At 33.7% G+C, this 20,860-nt stretch overlaps 4 protein-coding genes across 5 annotated transcripts in view; 2 read left to right on the top strand and 2 right to left on the bottom strand.

Annotated features, from left to right (window-relative positions):
* The first annotated feature begins 4,662 nt into the window (after nt 1–4,662).
* On the top strand, nt 4,663–13,153 carry LOC123662534 (ras-related protein Rab-8A). Its single transcript, XM_045597378.1, has 6 exons — nt 4,663–4,878; nt 5,119–5,179; nt 5,248–5,452; nt 5,699–5,839; nt 6,504–6,506; nt 12,709–13,153. The coding sequence occupies exons 1-6, from the start codon at nt 4,755–4,757 to the stop codon at nt 12,811–12,813; spliced, it is 639 nt and encodes a 212-aa protein (XP_045453334.1). The 5' UTR covers nt 4,663–4,754; the 3' UTR covers nt 12,814–13,153.
* A 182-nt stretch (nt 13,154–13,335) lies between these two features.
* LOC123662533 lies at nt 13,336–15,319 on the bottom strand. Of its 2 annotated transcripts, none has more exons than XM_045597377.1 (5): nt 15,296–15,319; nt 14,912–14,971; nt 14,668–14,841; nt 14,431–14,574; nt 13,336–13,866 (listed from the first exon to the last, which is right to left on the bottom strand). In XM_045597377.1, the coding sequence occupies exons 1-5, from the start codon at nt 15,302–15,304 to the stop codon at nt 13,507–13,509; spliced, it is 747 nt and encodes a 248-aa protein (XP_045453333.1). In that variant the 5' UTR covers nt 15,305–15,319; the 3' UTR covers nt 13,336–13,506. The 2 variants fall into 2 exon arrangements, with proteins under 2 accessions (XP_045453333.1, XP_045453332.1); XM_045597376.1 differs by lacking the exon at nt 15,296–15,319 and adding an exon at nt 15,038–15,218.
* A 1,031-nt stretch (nt 15,320–16,350) lies between these two features.
* On the top strand, nt 16,351–17,772 carry LOC123662041 (protein SEC13 homolog). Its single transcript, XM_045596928.1, has 2 exons — nt 16,351–16,998; nt 17,137–17,772. The coding sequence occupies exons 1-2, from the start codon at nt 16,429–16,431 to the stop codon at nt 17,506–17,508; spliced, it is 942 nt and encodes a 313-aa protein (XP_045452884.1). The 5' UTR covers nt 16,351–16,428; the 3' UTR covers nt 17,509–17,772.
* The window catches only part of LOC123662039 (DNA polymerase epsilon catalytic subunit 1), a 44,119-nt gene continuing 41,025 nt past the window's right edge, over nt 17,767–20,860 (bottom strand). The window contains exons 37-42 of the mRNA XM_045596927.1: nt 20,506–20,583; nt 20,053–20,210; nt 19,620–19,782; nt 19,079–19,254; nt 18,381–18,513; nt 17,767–18,003 (exon numbers count right to left, since the gene is read on the bottom strand). Coding sequence (XP_045452883.1) covers nt 17,836–18,003; nt 18,381–18,513; nt 19,079–19,254; nt 19,620–19,782; nt 20,053–20,210; nt 20,506–20,583 — 876 coding nt within the window. The 3' untranslated portion in view covers nt 17,767–17,835. The remainder of the gene's footprint in view (nt 18,004–18,380; nt 18,514–19,078; nt 19,255–19,619; nt 19,783–20,052; nt 20,211–20,505; nt 20,584–20,860) is intronic.

Genomic DNA, 20,860 nt, shown 5'->3' with positions numbered 1-20,860 from the left:
TTCGCGCCTTTTAAATAACGCAAAACCTTTTTTGCAGCTTGTCAGTGCCTTTTTCCAAAAACAAGCATTATATTGGCTCAAATAACTTACTGTAAACATAATATCTGGTCGCATAGCTATAGCCAGATACATCAAAAAAGACACTGAACCAATCAGTGCCTGGTATGGTATGTTGTCTATTGCTTCTTCTTTTTAGTGTCATAGAGAACACTGTCTAGCTATAAAATTTAAATAAAAAATTTAGAAGAATATTTTTTGATAGATGTCGATAAAAATAAAAAGTTGTGTCAGGTCGTAATAATTAAAAATATAAGTTGAAATAAATGAAACTAAGCTTATTTAAAAAAAGTTTTTATTAAAGATAATTCCACTGCGATAAAAACTATTCTCTATAAAAGAAAGATTGCAAAGAAAATTTCTTAAGTCATTAGAGTATAGAGTTGGCAATAGTTATATTGATTATAGGAATTTATTAAAAGTACACAAGCTGTCAGGACTTGCTGAAAGGCGAGACTGTAAAGATGCAATTTATCGATTTAAGATTCTGAACAATATGGTTGATGCCTCTTTCCTTCTCACTAATATCTACTTCCGCATTCCTCGCAGGCAAGAAAGAAGTGTCCGCAAAAAGGATTTGTTCACAATATCTAAAAGTAGAGCACGCTACACCCCCAATAGTTTCATATGACATACATGTAAATTGTATAATGATAGATTAAGTGATATAGATATATTTGATACGAATAAAAAAATGTTTAAAAGAGTCTCTAATTAGAGCATTAAATTGATAAAATATATTCTTCTTTTAAAAATGTAACAATCTAGCTGTACAAGTTTTAATTAATTATATTTATATTATTAATTGAAACTTGTACAGTATATTAATTAATTATAAATATTTTTTTGTATGGTAATTCAGGGAATTATAGGTTTATAATTATTATCATATATGTATTTTTTGCATTGTATAAAGCTGTTTGTTCCTAAATGAAAAAAATAATAATAATATGAAAAATATTTCCCTAATTAAAGAGGTAATATAACCGATGATGGGAACCCTACAGACCCTTTTTTTACCCAGAGGAAAACCCTAACGGATGCCTACAGCCGAGGGGAGCTGGAGGGTATGTCCGAGTCGCACGGACTAAAACCTCTGAAGTGTTCCTTCGACATGCCTGGGCGGGATCACGGGGACGCAGTTGCACTTCCACGATACAGCTAGCGGTTGCCTTAAATGCTAGACGCGATTCGTAACTCCTGAGAGGCTCCCTGGAACACAAAGGTCGCCTCCCTCCCCAGGACCATGCAATGAGGACGATACATCCCCCAATCTATCGCCCGCTGGTCCGTGGCCGCCACCAGCTCCCAGATCACCTCTGAATTCTCCAGGATGGCCGACCACTTCCGAAAGAGGTTGTCGCGAGCAACTTCTCTCTTCGCATGACCTCTTGCGAAAGAGGTGGTAACCCTACAGACCCTACAATGCTGTCATTTTAAAAAGTATGCAAAAAAATCGAGTATCCACTTTCATTAGCCAGACTATATTTTCTTAACTTTTTAATGTAACAAATACATTTAGAAAATAATTGTGTTTGCTCGCAAACGAAAAAAAAACCGACTTCAATTACATCGAAGAGTAATACAACGTAGATCGACGAAAAAATAGTAATACTTTGTTCGTATTCCATATAACGCGACATTATAAAATTGTAGAATTATATAATGTCCTACTGTTATTTCTAACATTTTGTTAGCGATTGTAGGCAGAAATTTCATAAAAGGCCCGTCGTCGATTCGCGCGAAGCGCTGACATCACTTATTACGGCGGGTTTTTTAGTTGAAGCGGATTTATATTGAATTACGGTTTATGTCTTTTTTATTAAAAATATGTAATGTTCATGTTTTCACACAGCTCCGATGCACGACTGGAGTTTACCCCTTCAGATCAACTGTCTAAATAGGCACAAAAAGGCTTACTAGTCTAAGAAATATATTATTACTATATCAAATTGTAAATAAATGAATGCAATAACGCCATCTATCGGAACCTAATTGCGTTATTAGAAAACGTCTGAACGCCATCTCTAACAAGGTCATTCGTTCAGTAGATTTTACTGTTCAATTTTTTCATTCCGGGGCCTTAAATGAAAATCGATTCTTAAGGAGAAAACTCCGAAAACAGTCAAGTAAATACGCCATATCAGATATAGCTCAAAAAGTTCGAGTCAAATCTCAATTATATTTAAATGGGACCACATGACAAGCACCACCTATCGATTAAAAAAAGAATCATCGATATCGGTCCACCCAGTAAAATAGTAATGAGGTTAATATAACGTTAGTCGACGTAAAATAGCCAAGTAAATACCCAGTATTAGCGATAACTCAAAAATTAAAAGCTCAAATATATTTATAACGAATAAACTGCTACTCTCTACTCTAGTGGAATATTGTAATTTGATCGATAGTGAACGAAGTAATTTCATTACATTTTGATAGATGGCGTTGTGGCAAAGTATTGAACATGACCACAGTCGTCTTAACATCGTCATGTAAATACGTGTCATCAAAGATTACTCAAAAATTGCTCATTATATCTCAATCATATTTAAAACGGACGACATGACAAGTATTAGCTTTTGATTTATACAAAAAAGATCAAAATCAGTGCACCCAGTAAAAAGATATAACGTATAATACAACGTAGGGTGACGAAAAAACCGTCAACTAAATACGCAATATTAGATATAACTCACAAATTACTAATCAAATCTCAATTAAATTTGAATGGGACCACGTGACGAATAGTAGCTTTTAATTTATATAAAAAACGTCAAAATCGGTGCACCCAGTAAAAAGTTATGAGGTATAATACAACGTAAGGTGACGAAAATAATGTCAAGTAAATACGCGTTATCAAAGATTAATCAAAAAGTAGTTATCAGATCTCGATAAAATTTATATGTGACCACATGATAAACATCAGCTTTCGATTAAAGTAAAAATTATCAAAATCGATACACCCAGTAAAAAGTTATTGCGGATTTTCAAGAGTTTCTCTCGATTTCTCTGGGATCCCATCATCAGATCCTGGTTTCCTTATCATGGTACCAAACTAGGGATATCCCCTTTCCAACAAAAAAAGAATTATCAAAATCGGTACACCCAGTAGAAAGTTATGTGGTATAATACAACGTAGGTCGACGAAAAAAGCGTCAAGTAAAAACGCATTATTAGATATAATTCGAAAAGTAGTTGTTAGATCTCAAATAAATTTAAATGGGACCAATCGGCACACACCACCTTTCGATTAAAACAAAATTTGTCGAAATCGGTCTACCTGGTCAAAAGTTCTGATGTAACATACATAAAAAAAAAAAAAAAAAAAAAAAAAAAAAATACAGTCGAATTGAGAACCTCCTCCTTTTTTGGAAGTCGGTTAAAAATGTCTTCTTTCATACCTGATATGATACTTTGATATGGTAATAAATTAATTTTACTATCGAATTCCCTGAACTGAGAAATCCTTGATTTTATTGTATTTATTTCCCTGATTTTACTGACGAGATCCCAGAAATTATTTATTATGGTATCTTTCTTGTTTTTTATAAAATGGATTTATATTTACATTGTAAATAGAAACTTGAAAACCAAAATAGATTTCTTAGAAAGCGATTTTTTGGCTCTGGCGATCTCGGTTTTATTTAAATCGATTTATCGGGTTACGAATCGAAATCGATTCGAATCGTAACCCGATAAATCGATCTTTTTTGGTAAGAATCGCCAACCCTAATTGTCATTTGACAGTTTAGTTGACATTAAAGTAGACTTTTGGCTTTTCCAAGGAACTTATACCCACGGTCTTTATTACCATACCTTATATCACCATATCATATCTTACCATATCTTCTTTATTACCACGGTCTTTATGGTCTTATTAAACAGGTCAGAACACTAAGCCCAATTTCTAACTTTTCGTTCGCTTCAACGCCGCTGTACGTTTCTGTACGTCACTACTATCGCTTAGTGTCGTCACGTGGTGCGGTGGCGAACATCATTGTAATTGGTTATATTTAGTGACGTTCTTTGTTCTAATTGGTTATATTGAGTAACGTTTCATTATATTGGTTATATTGACTGACATTTCATTGTAACTGGTAATATTTTAAAACATAAATGCGTGACGAGTGATAGAAAAAGAGACAGATCTTTAGAAAAGGACACAGGGCTTTCGAAGTCTCGAAGCGCTATCTCTATCAGACGGAATTTCTCTCTGATCAAGTGATTGTTTGTAATAGAACTTAGTTTCATATGCATAAGGTTTATTATTATATTGGTGCAAATTAAGAATGCACTTTTCATGTCGGATATAATTTCAATCAGAAAGTGAACTATCAAATTATAATCAATTAAAATTGACACATTTACTATTTAATATTTAACGGGATACAATTTAAATATATTTAAAATAAGTTCTAATTGCGTTTGCAAATAACAAACTGTTTTTTTGCAATAATAACATTTGAATAATAACAGCAATATTTTGTTTTATAAAATGAATGAAATGATTTTAATTGTTCGTTGTATGGTTTTGAGCAAATGATTTCTAAATAATCCGAAAATATATGACATAATCCAAAGACAACATAAATCACTATACGACAACATTATCAATACAAAATACACATCACTAGCGATTACTCAAAAATGCCAAATGAGTGGTTGTGTGTCTTGCAATCAGATTGATATAAAAAATGGCAAAAACTTACGATTGTTTATTTAAATTACTTTTGATAGGTGATTCTGGAGTAGGAAAAACATCTATTTTATTTAGATTTTCTGAAGATGCGTTCAATATTTCATTTATATCAACCATCGGTAAGTTATTATAAGTCTTTGTATCAAAGGTTATTGTCAGAAAGTTGTATTTTTTATACGTAATTGTCATCACGATTTTTTGTACCGCTGTAGTAGATGTTTCCTCTCAATTACTTCAAAAAAAAGGGCGCGGCTTATCTTTTCCCGAAGCCCTTATAAAATTAAACCCGTAATCAGTTTATGACATCATACACACTAATTTTAATTAATTGACTCGACTTTACCAGTGAACTGTTTCAGGTATTGACTTCAAAATTCGAACAATAGACCTCGATGGTAAAAAAGTTAAATTACAAATATGGTGAGTAATCGTTTTCATTTATTATAAGATAGTTTGTGTTTGTTTTGCAATGGGAGATCTCGTTTTAGGGACACGGCGGGTCAGGAGAGGTTCCGCACGATAACAACGGCTTACTATAGGGGATCTATGGGTATAATGCTTGTATACGATGTTACAAATGAAAAGAGCTTTGAAAATATAAAAAATTGGATTAGAAATATTGAAGAGAATGCTAGTGCTGATGTGGAAAAAATGATTCTTGGTAACAAATGCGACTTGGATGCAAAAAGACAGGTACTTTAAATATTGACTGACATTTACTCTCTTGTTGTACTGTAAATAATGTATTATATAGTAATACTTTTTAATATTAATATAAATTGTATGTTAATAATAATCCAACAATGTTTTTCCTTGTTTAATCAAGTCATAGTTTAACTCTTTTGATTTTACTGGTTTTTTCTTATCAGTTTTATATAAATATGTTATAGAAAATTTAAATCATTATCTGAATTTAATTCTACATTTTTTCACCGGCAGGTTTCAAAAGAAAGAGGTGAACAGTTAGCTATAGAATATCAAATAAAATTTGTAGAAACGTCAGCTAAGGACTCGCTAAATGTCGAATATGCATTCTATACACTAGCAAGAGACATTAAAGCAAAGATGGAGAAAAAACAGGTACAGTCGTGCAATATTTATACTATAGTTCTTATAAATCATGATTAATATGGATATGATGAAAAATGTAATGATAGAGATTATATTATTATTCATAGTTCTTTAAAACAAATAAACAAAAGCTTAAAGCATTACTTTTATGGATTGGTGTATAGAATTTTTTTCTCGTCTTATGTATGTGTAATCAACACAGGGTATTGTGGTTTATTGATGATTAAAAACTAGGAACAAAAGCTATTATCCATTTAGCCAATAGGGAAAACAAGAAAACTTAAACAACAAAATATATATAGATGTATTTGCTATTGTATAACAGATGAAAACAATACAGTGATATCCAACTCATAATAAATATTTAATTCATGTATTAAAAATATTTTTGTACTCTACACATTAGTGACAAACGTGTACCATGACTAGCCCGTTGGTCTAGTTTACAGCTAGTTGCTCCTTCACCAGGAGATATGGGCTTAATACCTGTCAGAAATGTAGGTGTAATATATATTTATGTATGTTAAGTACAAAGAGATGTATGTGTATCTGCCAGCTATTTCCTAAAACATAGATATTAATGTGCCAAGATTAGTAAAAGTTGACCATGTGTGTATGTTAAACAGATTTCATAATATATTTCTTTTGTTTCATGCATATCTGTTGTAAACAGAAGGTAAAATGTGTGTTTGATGTTTTTGTGTTGTCTTAAGTATTTATTGCCTGTGATATAATTAATATTGTTTTTTTTTTTTTTTTTTTTAAATATTAAAATAAAAATTATGTAACCAAGGCGTGCAAAGTGGCAACTAAATGCTAACACTATTAACAAAGAAACGCTTAGTTCCGCGGTAGGCGCTGATTAGCGAGTTCCTTTACAAAACAATAAGTATTTTGTCACAAAAGATACCTACGATTAAATTTGACTAGTCTCGTTTTTATTGCAAAACTTTTCATTCTTTGTCCATTTTATTATAAAACAAACTAACTGTTTACCATAGTGTTAAAAAAAAGAATTCAGTAATATGTATTCCCGTCATTTAGGAATTTGAATGTCCAGGCCCAACCGACTTTTTTTTCGCGCATTCAACCATTTTTTGTTTTCTTTATACAAACCTTGTTACTTTTGGAACGAGTTTGGAAAAAAAAAACGTTATCTAATAGTCTTCTTTAATGCAGTCGTTTAGAAGTTATGCACGTACATCCATTTCGGCGGTTAATTTCACAGTGCATAATACTACATCTGTTCACAAATATAAACAAAACAGTATCTGCTTGTAGTGTTCAAAAAAACCTTTGTAACTATTCATGTAACAAGCTGCACAAAAGCTTCAGCTATTCTACTGCTGTTTTATTTAACCGACTTCAAAAAAGGAGGTTACTCAATTCGACCGTATATATATATTTATGTATGTTCGAGGATAACTTCGTCGTTTATGAACCAATTTTGATAATTCTTATTTTGCTGGAAAGCAGATATCTTAGGTGTGGTACCATGAAAAGGAAACCAGGATCTGATGATGGGATCCCAAAGAAATCGAGGGAACCCATCGAAAATCCGCATAACTTTTTACTGGGTGTACCGATTTTGATGATTTTTAATTTAATCGAAAGCCGATGTTTATCATGTAGTCACATTTAATTTCACCGAGATCTGATTACAACTTTTGGAGTATAATATATATATTTTTTTATTAATTTATCAATAGACTTCTATAAGATTTCTGACAGTATTTCCATTTAAATAATATTGTAATTACAAATATTTGTTATAGAAAAACAAACAATAATAAATAGTAAAGTGAAAATAGTTATTACTCCTTTCCATTGAATTGTAGCGTCTTATTTTACCCCCCATAAGCTATCTTAATTAACAAGCAAATACCTTTTCAAATTAAACAAATAATTTTCAAAAACCTGACCCATAAATATACCAAAAAAACGAATTAACGAGTGTGTTGAAATATCGACCCGATCATCGCTAGCTTTAGTATAGAACTAAAAAAGAAAAGAGGCAGAAATAAAGGTGTTTTTAAATGGAGAGATGTAATAAACGATCACGACACGAGCAACTAACAGAATAAACTAATAAATGAACTATCATTTTATTAAACTCTTTAACATATGTACAAAATCAGCTCCTCTCTTTTAGTACTATGTATACCGGTTTTTAATATTATATATATATCCGTGTCATAAAAATTGAATTGCCGAAATGTATGTGCACGCATAGCTTCTGCAATCGACTTTGACTTAAACGCGTACCGACCACAAAACTATCCTCATTCGGCGCGAAATATAAAATTCAAATAATATAAGTTACCTATGACATAATCGTACTAATTCATATCTTTTTTGTCAAATAATGTTTTATGATATGTTTATCAACTGATCAAATTTCGTATAATTGCTAGATAAACATCTGACAATCTAAACTTGTATGGATAAAAATCGTATTTTAAAAAGTAATATTTTATTTACTTATTTATTTCACACATAGAACAGTGGCGTGGCGTTGGGGGTACACGAAAGGGGGCCAAAAAATCACCACGATATTTTTACTTGACAAACAAAAAAGAAAATTCCAAATGACGTCCGCAATTAAACATAAAAAATACAGTAGAATTGAGAGCCTTCTCCTTTTTTGAAGTCGGTTAATGAGCATAATGTTTGTGCTTTTTGTAAGGCGCAATAGTTTTCATAAACTGCTAATAGCAATGATGTACACATTAGGGGATTCCTATTTCATTAAAAATGTAAAATTAATTATTAAAATGTATTTATCAATCTGCATGTTATCCTAGCGGATGTGTGTTCAGTGTTATTTTATTGAAGATTTTTTTACAGAGAGCGAACTTTATTTTTTTTTTTCATTCTGCTTAATAACCTAAATAACTTTTAAACCGTTTTGAAACACATTTAAAAATATTGAAAAGAATAAAGACGTAAAAGTATTAAAATCAGGACGACTTACGTTTGATATTATAGTAAAGTGTATTGAGTTAATATTACAAACATCCTAATTTAAGAACATTAATCACATTTTAGAAATATGTAATATCACTTCCTCTGGGCCCTTTCACTCGAGTTAAGTAATAATTGCTGACTATCTTACATATTTAATAAAACTATAACTATGACCGCGATCATGAATGTTGATAAATAATCAATAACCTTGTGTTATTGAGAGTAAAACGTTATAGAAGTATAAAGAATAAAAAGTTTTGTGATTAGATATAAACTACTAGTTCTATATTAAATTGTATTTGTTACACATTATTTTGTCTGCAATATATATTTGTGCTTTACAGCAATTTGTACCTCTTGAAACAATCAGAATTGAGTCATTAAACGTCGTGTTACTCATTTATTACGAGAATGAGTTATCGCGACGGTATCGTAATGGCTTCATTGTTGTTTTTTGTTTTTGTTTTTATTTAATTAAAATGCGAGTACAAATCGTCCATTAATCACGAGAGGGAAGGCAGGTCGGAAAAATATCACGTAACATCTCAAGGATGTGGGGGGAACACAACATTGATACCTCGACTGTCCCTACTACGTACAGTATCGAAACTGAAAATTTTCTATTTTTTTATTGCATGAAAAAACTACTTTTTATGTATATTTTCAAAGAAAAAAAGAGAAAATGCTTTAAAATACACGTAAAATCACATTTTTCATGAGTTTATACTCATTATCGATACTTAAGAGCCATTTCACAATTTTACGCTCTGCAAGTTTAGGTAAATTTGGTCGCATCGCGCGAGTCGTACGAGCCGCGCGATCTTTGTGCTAGTACGTATAGTGTGACAACCAAAAGACCATCGTGATCATTTTCTGATGTATAATAAAAATTATAACTATGGTATAAAATGTTTTTTACATAATTAATTTGTTAAAAATTTCAAGTATGTTATATAACAACAGTCAATAAATTTAAAATAAAATAATAAAAATCAATTTTATGAAACAATTTTTTTAAATTGATTTAGTTTTTTCAGTTTACGAATGAATCTAATATTTACGATATGAATAAAAAAGCATTTAATGACATCGACACCGACAAACATATTAATTAACAAATAACAAGACAAACAGATTGAAATGCATATTTGTATTGATAGTGTGAGAAAAGAAAATTAAATTATACATTTGTTTACAGAAATTATCATTATATTATTTTACAGTCATTTTCGTAATATGTTTATTTTATTTATATTTTATTATGAAAGTATCAAATGCGTTTTATCCGCTATAACAACAGGCGCTTGGCGCGTGTGAGCGAAAGAGACGGCTGCGCAGAATTTGGCGTGGACCTTACCTCTAAGAGCGCTAGCGCTCGACTGATTTACCGGGCTTGATGCGTGGCAATATATACTATCTTTTTATTATTTAATATAAAATGTATTAAAAATAATTACATCTTTTAATTATTTTTTTTTTTGTATTCCTTAATGATGTAAGTTTACTTTGATGAAGATAGTTCGTTAAAATTTCTTAGTTTTCTAAGAGAAATATCGCTTTTAAAATTGTACTTATTTGGAAAATATTCGTAACTTTAAATTTTTTTTATCGTTTAATAGAGATACAAATGGAATAAAAATCTATGACAGTGGACAACAAAATTATATTATTATTATATACTTTATTGCACTAAAAATAATGTACAGAAAAATTATACAAAAAAAGTTGATGGCAAAGGTGGACTTATCTCTAGAAGAGATCTCTTCCAGTCAACCAATGTTCATGAGAGAGAGTGTCATATAGCGGGGAACACGGTGCAAGAATTAATAACGTAATAGCTAAAAAACTGTAATATATTACATACTTACAGGTATAAATACATACACTTACATAGATATATACAGGGTGACTGGTGAATTACTATCAATATTTACAGAGGATACTCGGTACATGATTCTCATTCGAATTATGTAAAAAAAATAGGTACTTAATTTTTGACAAAATTCCCACACATTTCAATTTAAATAAATGAAATGTAGACACATTAATTTTCAGCCATAATGGCGGCGCGTGCGGCCTTGGCCTTGTACTGTGCCGCTTGCCGCCGCCCGCCGCAACCCCCGCCAATGCTAATTCCCCCCTAAATTCGATTAGTAGGTCACTAGGTCAGTTGGGCGAGCGCCGCCATAAGGTTTGTACGCCGGAGTACGTCCATCTTCCCGCGCGCGCGCCTAGTGATCGATCTTACGCGTATACCTAATATGTCTCGTGTGAATGTGACCTGTAATAAGTAATTGGGTATGGCTTATCAATACACAAATGCAAAGTACTTGAAAGTGACCCGTTCGTGTTATATCGTGTAAAAGATAATAAGTATGGTTCATTTATTACGTAAGACGATTTAGGGGGAGAGGGGTCGATTATGTCTTTAGTCTCGATAGTTCTTAGGTAAAATTACAAAAATGTGCAAAGTGAAAATACCTTGAAAAATAGCGGACAACCGCGCGAGTGCCGACTAGTTGTCACTTGCTTTCGTAAACAACATTCGTTATTTCGTTGATAAATTTTAATATTGTAGTTGAATATGTAGTTTTTTTTTTTTTTTGTTAAGCCTCTGGACTGAAAATCTTATTTCGGTAAAGATCATAATTAAAACCAAAGTTTATTACTACCAAAAAATAAAAATTATTAGTACCTACCTAAAGTAAAAATAAAAATAAACATTGAAACAAACCAAACGTGTATTCATTTTTTCGTTTAGATTCTTACGTAATAAATTAATATTTATCAAATTATCAAGGGGAAGGGGTCGGCCTCATCTTATTTTGGTATTTTTGCCTTGATTGGATCATACTGGTTTATCAAAAGTAGCCTGCTACCATGTTAACACTTCGCGGTGTTTGGACGAAGGTAAACGACCGCGCGATAACTAAATGTACCTATACCTACACACCTGCTTTGTGACGACTGCGCAGCTAGGGCGTCCAGACGACGCGTAATTAGCGAGATAACTGTTGGTTAACTTTACTTAGAAGTTTATGAATATTTATTTTATATGTAAATTTTTTTCGTCATATATGATCCTCAAATAACACGTCCTCAAATATTGATAGTAATTCACCAGTCACCCTGTATAGATATAATACATATACATATACACATATATCATGCATATACATATACACACACACTACTTACATACACATATATATATATATATATATATATATATATATACATACATACGTACACACATAAATACAAATATATGATATAATATTATAGGTAATTATATACTTACATATTCCACATATTATGATATTTTTTTAAAATGGTTTCAACGTAGAGGTTATTGAAAAGTAGGACTTCAAAGTATACATTGCGACCGTTTACCCAGGGAGGAGGCTGATGAAAAGGTTAATAATTTTATACACATAATATAAATCAAAATTCTGATCTGACTATGTACTACAACAAAGGTTGCTCTATTATATTTCAAGAATATAAATTACATTATTGCTTCCAACACTGAGATTAACGACGTCAAAATATTACAATTTCGCGGATTGTTACCGATTTTTGTGAAATGGCTCTTAACAAATCATTCAGCGTAAAAAATGTAGTGCCTTTTTTCAATTTCGATATTATACGTAGGGGACAGTCGACCTGTCTAGAAATTCGTATCATGACGCTTAATTCTTCAAAATTTAATCAATCTGATTAAGTATTACCTGTATTTAAAGATAGTATTCTGAAATTTACAACAAAACGTGACTTTGTGGTATGGGTAGTCTAAAACCTCTCCACATATCACCAAGGCGGTTAAAAAGTTGCTAAGAAAAATCAGGTGATTAATGAACGACCCTATGGCTACCCTGAAGTGTTACTGAGGTGTTGCGTGTGGCGTGCAGGAGGCCAGCAACCCGGCGGGCGCGCGCAGCGGCGCGCACCAGCTGCGGGCCAGCGAGCAGCAGCGCAAGCCCGCGTCGTGGCTGTCGCGCTGCTCCGTGCTCTGACGCCCCGCCGCCAGCCCGCGCCACCTACTCATCCACTAAGGAGCGTGGGTCGTCAGCCCACCACTATATTTTTCGACCTACACTTTTAACCGGTGCGACTCCACGAGGGTATATCAGACTTGCTTTTGTATTTTTATATCCGATTATTTCGTTCAGGTGTCGTTGTGTCGCGATGGTTCGGTCGTCGAACGAGCTGAACGATGGTCGCCTAGCGTCACCTGTTTAATTGTGTGGTTCGTTACATTTTCATTTGGAATGTTATTGCGACTGCTTTTGTAAATTTCAAAATCAGTATTTTTCGTGGTTATTATTTCTGTAAAATAAATCTATTTTAATGTGACAATTACTTTATTAGGGCGAAATTATTTGGTATTACGCAGTAATGCAAAATGGTTTAAAGGATATTATTTCAATAGATTAGCTGTATTTTTCTTTTGCAATTTTAATTAAGAAACATATATTTTAATGTAATATATACTACATATTTAATTTGAATAAACAGTGCTTTTTTTACGAATTTGTTTTAATTCAATAAAAACACAATTTTTTAAACATTTTTATTTTCCAACAGATAATTTATATAAAAGAACACTTTTTTCAACAAGCGCATTAAGAAAACTACCAAAAACTTTTTAATGAATTTGATGCTATCCTAGAATATAAGTAAATAAGTATCTCTATGTCTGTAAAAGTTCATGTCGCCTGTACTGGTTTTGGAGATTTGAACGGAAAAAGAAATATTTTTTTTACTCCAACTAAGGCACTTTTAGATAGAAAAGTTAATAGTTGTAGGAACTTTTTCGACGCTAATATAGTAAGATCAGCTGTTAGTTGACTTCCCTTCCTCCAGTATGTGACATAAATAGGAATTGGTGGAAGCTTTTCTGACCAAATTCCATTTCGGAATGACTTTGCACGTGCCTCTGCTGATAATAATACAGGTGCCAGTTGTGATTCAATAGATTTTTTCTTGATACCTGGTGGCACAGAGGCCGTTGCAAAACCAAGCTCTACTAATTTTTGACCAATATCCAATGTTTCAACTTTTTTAGTCTGAAATTAATTATTAAATAATGCAGTGACAAGACAGGAATAAAAAAAAGATATAACTTCTAGTGGTACTTTATATCAGTCAAATAATAATTACACTGTAGGGTATATAATTGAGATAGGGCACAGCAGGAAATTTCCTGCTCAAAATATGGAGCAGCCCATCTAGGGTACCTCGACCTTACAGAAAATCACAGCAAAATAATGTTCCTGGTGAGTAAGGTAACCAGAGTTCCTGAGAGAATTGAAGATAGGATCAGCAACTTATTTGCGATGCTTCTGATGTTGCAAGCGACTATAAGCTACGGTAATCACTTAAGGTGAGCCATACACTTGTTTGCCGACCTAGTTACATTTAAAAATAATATTTTTCAAAATAATAAAGTTTTTTTTAACCAGGTAAAAGTTACAAATCAGCCTAAAGTGGGATAATAGACAATACACACACTACTTATATAATATTGAAACATGAAGTAACTGGTACTAGATAAGGAAAAAAGCTTAATAAACACACTTTCTTATATTTTTCTCAAAAATAATAAATATATATCCAAGTTTGTATAATACCTTAGGTTGTGGTAAATGCAATAAAACAGTAGACACAAGCTCTTCCTTCTCTCTGGAAATTGGTTTTAAGGTTACTTGCCGCCCTTTAGCAACACAGTCCAACCAGTTAACTGCATTGCCACTCACTATATCCACTCCCCATAACTGAAAAACATAATAAATAAAACCATAAATACTACTTTTATTTATTATTTGTTCTTGAAGTGATTTTTTTATAAACTTAGTATCTATAGTTACCTTTACTGGGAGTGGAGGTTTACTGGAATGCCATAGTGGAAGATATACAGGTGCTTTGTGATTAACTAGAAGCCTGACAGGGGAATGTTGAACGCCAACATACTCCCCTTTCAAAGGTTCATGCTTTTTTATGAAGTGATCAGGAACTTTACTCGCTTTCGAGAATTTACTTACCTAAAAATGAATTTTAATATTAATAAATTCTAGTTATGTAATCTTTATATATCAAAAGTGGTATATTTACCGGACGAATTTTATGTATAGATACCGCCAAACCAGCTGTCGCGAGAGCATATACAGCGATCTGAAATTAAAAATAAATTATAAAGAATGTCGATGTTTATACGATATGTTTGAGCTTATAACATACATTCACTCCTCGATAATCTTGTCTTAAAAGATTCTCTAAATTGTAAAATACTCCGCCTTCTTCCTGAGCCATTTTCGTTAACTAATAGGAAAACAAACTCATAGTTTACAATATTAGCTCATCAATATTTTTCGACTTGGATTGGATTCTTTTTAAAGAACTTCGGTGACATTGACGTTCTCTATCTATTGTCAATTGTCATAGAACATGTAACTATGGGCGCGTAACCATGGAATTACTATGTACTTACGTAAATACGTAGCACATAATAATTCCATGCGCGTAACACCCAAAACGCCATCGATCACGACCGCTGAAATTACCGTTCCACTTCCACTGACGTAAAAAACGCCACGGGCGTTGTTGACGAATTTTATAAATTATAAGTGGAACGCATATTTGGGCGCTGTCTAGTGTCAGGTGTCAGCTGGGTGCTCGCAATATAGTGGCATGGTGAAATCATGCAGCTGAGGGGTTGTGATTGAATATTGCGCGATTGGGGTAAAACTTTATTCAACATAGATTCCTGGAAATTTATCGTTCCGTTTTTGCAGAATCGAATGAGAGAACATTCACAATTTGACATTGACAGTTTTTTTTAATTTCCGCCACGTTTTGATGAAAGCCAACTTTGACCCTTCTATATTTTGTGGGCGATGTGGTCGCAAACAGTGACGTCATCCATGACGTCGAGCGATCACTTGCGATGACCACGGGCCTTAGGTGGAACGATAGAATGGGCATTGCAGGCGTTGCGGACGCTTAGTGGAACGCGGCCTATATATATATATATATACAGATAATATTACTACAATTTACAATATAATTTCATTTTAATTCCTATAATTTTTTTATGCTTGAGCCTATTAACAACTCTTTACCGAGGTTTATTATTATTTCTATATTCCCAATAAAATATAATAAATATATAACCTTTTAATTGTATAAAATGCGTTTACGAATAACGTACTTTAATTGTGAATTAATTGTGTTGACTCGCAAACGAAAAAAAAACGACTTCAATTACATCGACGAGTAATACAACGTAAGTAGACGAAATAAATTAGCAACTACGATTTTCGAAGGTTTCCCTCGATTTATCTGGGATTCCATCATTAGATCCTGGTTTCTTTATCGTGGTACCACACTTGGGATATTTCCTTTCCAAGTATCAAAATCAGTTTATAAATGACGAAGCTATCCCCGGTATATCCCGGAGATCCCGGTATATATATACGGTTGAAGTCTCGAATTGAGGAACCTCCTCCTTTTTTGAAGTCGGTTAAAAACGAATAAGAGGCAACATCGTCTTCCACGTCAACTTTCTTGACATAACAAAATTAACCAAATAAGTAACCGAAGGTACGAGTGTTTTAAAAGTTTTTGTAAAAATGATAAGTGTATTAAATACAATAGATACCGGTCATGAAGACATGATTCATGACGCAGAATTGGATTATTATGGATTGAGGCTAGCGACATGTTCGTCGGATAATTCGGTAAAGATATACGACATCAAAAGCGGTACACAAACACTTGCTGCAGATTTAAAAGGGCATTTTGGTCCCGTATGGCAAGTTGCTTGGGCTCATCCTAAATTTGGAAATCTGTTAGCTTCCTGTTCTTATGATAGAAAGGTTATAATATGGAAAGAGTCTGGGGAATGGACTAAGCTATATGAATACTCAGGACATGAAAGTTCTGTAAACTCTGTTGCGTGGGCGCCGCCAGAATATGGTCTGATACTGGCCTGTTGTAGCTCAGACGGTTCAATTTCTATAATATCGTACAACCAAGACGGTGGTAACTGGGATGTTAAGAAGATACCCGGAGCACATGCTATTGGAGTCAATTCAATCAGTTGGTGCCCTGCATTGTCTGCCGATCTCAATTTTGATCCTCTAACTAATAAAGAAGCTCCAAAGAGAATAGTATCTGGTGGCTGTGACAATCTCATTAAAGTAAGCATATTACTTTGTCATTTTATGTCTCTTATTATTTGTTTTTAGTTTATCTTATAATCAAACTATATGAAATTATATAATTTATTAAGTTGTACTTACATATTACATTTATACTAAATAAAATCTTTATCACAGATTTGGAAAGAACAAGGTGATCAATGGGTAGAAGAAAATCGTCTGGAAATGCACATGGACTGGGTGAGAGACGTTGCCTGGGCACCTTCCCTTGGTTTACAGCGTTCCATGATTGCCAGCTGTTCTCAGGACAAGAGAGTCGTTATCTGGTCCAGTGACGATAATGTATCATGGACACCTATAATTCTTAACACTTTTGATGATGTTGTGTGGAGTGTGAGCTGGTCACTCACGGGTAATATTTTAGCAGTATCAGGTGGAGATAACAAAGTGAGCTTGTGGAGAGAGAACACAGATGGACAATGGCTATGCATCAGTGAAGTTGCCAAGGGCTTGGGCCAATCTTCTAATGAAGAAAGAAGCACACTTTGAAGTTATTTTTCTATGATCTATATGTTTACTTGTTTATTTTTGATGTAATTGTAATATAATAAACATAATTAATTTAGGTTGCATTTCTTTTGTTTCAAAGTCTTTTATATGTATACAAATGTTAAGTTTATTTTGTTCTATTAAAAATACGCTGAGAGATATATCAAGGATTTGGACTGACATTAATAATACACATACAATAAATTTAATAAAAATAACTTCAATATTCGCTAAGGAGCTTAAATAAAGAAAAAAACCTATGTATAAAACTGTTTTATTAAAATACTTATCACTATAATTAGATTATTAGTTCTTAATCATTACGTATCACATATTATTTAAATTAAACTCTATAAGTTCCATCAGCAAAGGCATTTTGTAGTACTCTGCAATAGTTTTAAATGTTGCCAGTTGAGTGTGGATTTCTTTGAGAGGTACCATTAATGCGAATTCTCCTGCACAGTCACACACTGATGAAAGATTTTCACGTTTTACCTGTAATGTTATACAGAAATAAAAGTATCAAAATTTTCATAACTAGAGGTTAATTTTTACTTTTGTTATTATTAAAAAAAACATTGCGTTTATTGCATTATATGAATTTATTTTCATTTAGTTTTCTGATTATATATGATGAAGATGTGTCATATGCAGCCACATTTTAATTTTTTTTCGTATTATCAATTAATAGCTTTAACAGCATAAAAATATAAAAATTAAATAAAATATATGGTTCCTGAAAAGCTAAAAGGACTATATTAAATACAAACAACTTACAAGTAACTCGATATCAATTTACTAATAATCAAGGATGCAGTTAATGTCTAGAGGCATTTAACTTATAACTTTGTTTTATAGAATGGTTTACATACCTGATGACACCGGGAGCAAATAAGATCCTGTAAGGTATACGACATTGCCCTCCTGTTGAGCATCTCGATCAGTCTCCATTCTAGCTCTTGATTCTCATATGCAGTGCCACAGTTTGGGCATAAACACGCCGGACTAAGATAAAAAACAATTATAACAAGGTCAATAAATAGACATAATTAGTCGAGCATAGTTTGACTTAACAAATGGCTTTTTTACTACTGCAGTTTAATTGAGAGGAGGTTTGGGAGGATTGGGAGGTTGTTTTCCTCGAATCTGTTTTGTAGAATTTTGCTGTCTTTCTGATTTTTTGATGCCAGCTAGGCAATAATAGTTTTTTTCAGAAATCAGTTTCTCAATCCTAAGTAGTAGTGTAAATTGCGAGTAGAGTTTTAGTAACTGAGGTAGAGCACAGCAGGAATTTCCTGCTCAAAATATGGAGCAGCCCGACTGGGGTAGTACCTCGACCTTACAGAAGATCACAGCAAAATAATACTCTTTTCAAGCAGTTTTGTGTTCCTGTTGGTGAGTAAGGTGACCAGAGCTCCTGGGGGATTAGGGCTAGGGTCGGCAACGCCCTTGCGATGCTTCTGGTGTTGCAGGTGTCTATAAGCTACGGTAATCGCTTACCATCAGGTGAGCCGTACGCTTGTTTGCCGACCTAGTGACATAAAAAAAAAAGAGTACGAGGTGTACTCACGGGTCGGAGTGGTCGCGGTGCGCGTCGCGGCAGAGGTCGAGGTCGCGGCAGTGGTTGCACACCTTGCAGATGACCTCGCCCAGCACGCAGGCCGCGCACGGCTCGCGCCACTCCGCCGCGCCGCTGAACTCGCCCACGCCCACCAGCCGCAGCAGGTTGCGCCGTAGGAGCGTCACCTGCGACAAACCTCAGCTTATCAGACTAGGGAATCTAGCATATTATTCGGTTCAAGATTATATTGAAATAAAAAATAAAAGAGAGATGCGATGACCTAGGATAGTTTTATAAAAGAGTAAAAAAGAGTAACTGTGGAATTTCTTGTCAATTCTCTACATAGTCTACATTCCGAATCAGTAGCAGTTTCAATTTAACTATAATCAAATTATTTTAAATAAATTGAATTTTAATTTTTAAAACGACGGCTCAAAGGTGCTTCTGAAGCCTACTTGAATAAAGTAATTTTTGATTTTGATTTCAGTAACAAGTAATTAGTATAAATATATGCCGTATTTGATAAATAACTCAGGATAAGCGGTATCACCTCCTCCTCCAGGTCTTTGTCGAGCGCCAGCACGGTGCACAACGCGGTGACAAACAACAGCGCCGGCGTACTGCCCTCCAGCGCCTCCACGCGCAGTCCCGCACGCTTGCCGATGTCCTCCAGGCGGAGTGTTGGCATGCGACGGTGAATCTTCTCCGTCATTCTGTTTATTTAATTTGTATGATGAAATGGCAAGGAAATAACGATTTTTGGGATTTTTTTTTTGTATGAAAAATATTAAGAAAATCAAGCGTCACTCGCAACGACTATATCTATAATGAAATTATTAGGTTTTCATTACTTTTGTTAATTAAGTATAAATTAAAAGTATAATATAATCAAGTCCAATGCGTTTTATGGGTACGTAGTAGATTTATTGTCCTAGCTCTATTGACTGAGAAATACTATAAAACGCAAGCCAGTGTCGACTCACTGAAACAGCTTCTGCGCCATATCTCCCCGCAGAAGAGCACGCAACTCCTGCGGTTGCGCATGCGCAGCGGCCACAAAACCGGCCACTGCCGACGTGAAGGCGTCGCGCACTGCACCCGGCACGAACTGGCACAGGTTCCACTGCATCGACACCGCCTCCTGACACACACACACACTTTATTACGTGCCTTGGGAAGCCAACGCAGAGCTACGTATTTTAAATCGTAGGTATATATAGCACAGATATTTTATTTATTTAATTATCTCTATTACCGAGCGCTCAATATCCGTGCCGATACCTAGTTACAATACAATAAATGCTTTACGATTTCGAATGTAATATCCCAACATAAATTGGTGGATAATGCTTACTATACAATGGAGAGTTTAATATACACTCACGTTTTCGAAGATCACGAGGTCTTTATTTTTTTAGACAAAATAAATCGTTTACCTCATCTCCATCCTGCTCTTCACTTTCAGTCGGCTTTTGCGATGATCCCACTTCGACGAGACCCGATGGTAATTTACCCTAAACATTATTATTATATTTATGACTACCGTAAACCACACAATAAGCACTTCGGTAAGAATAAAATATTTGAGTGTATATTTAAATAGTTTCTTTACTCATGAAGTACGTCTAGCACTGGGCAAGGTCCATAAGCAAAGGACGGCAAGGTACAATTAGCAATTTTTAACAATTTTATTGGGATCGGGAACAACAGTAAAATTTCTTGTGTAAAATTTGGAGCAGTATGGCTGGCTATCCTGTGCTGAGTAAGGAAGCCAGAGCTCCTGAGGGCATA

This window comes from Melitaea cinxia, chromosome 18 (assembly GCF_905220565.1).
Source record: "Melitaea cinxia chromosome 18, ilMelCinx1.1, whole genome shotgun sequence".
Classification (NCBI taxonomy): Eukaryota; Metazoa; Arthropoda; class Insecta; order Lepidoptera; family Nymphalidae; genus Melitaea; species Melitaea cinxia.
The sequence above is the reverse complement of the archived record's forward strand: the minus strand, read 5'-3'. Positions and strand labels throughout refer to the sequence as shown.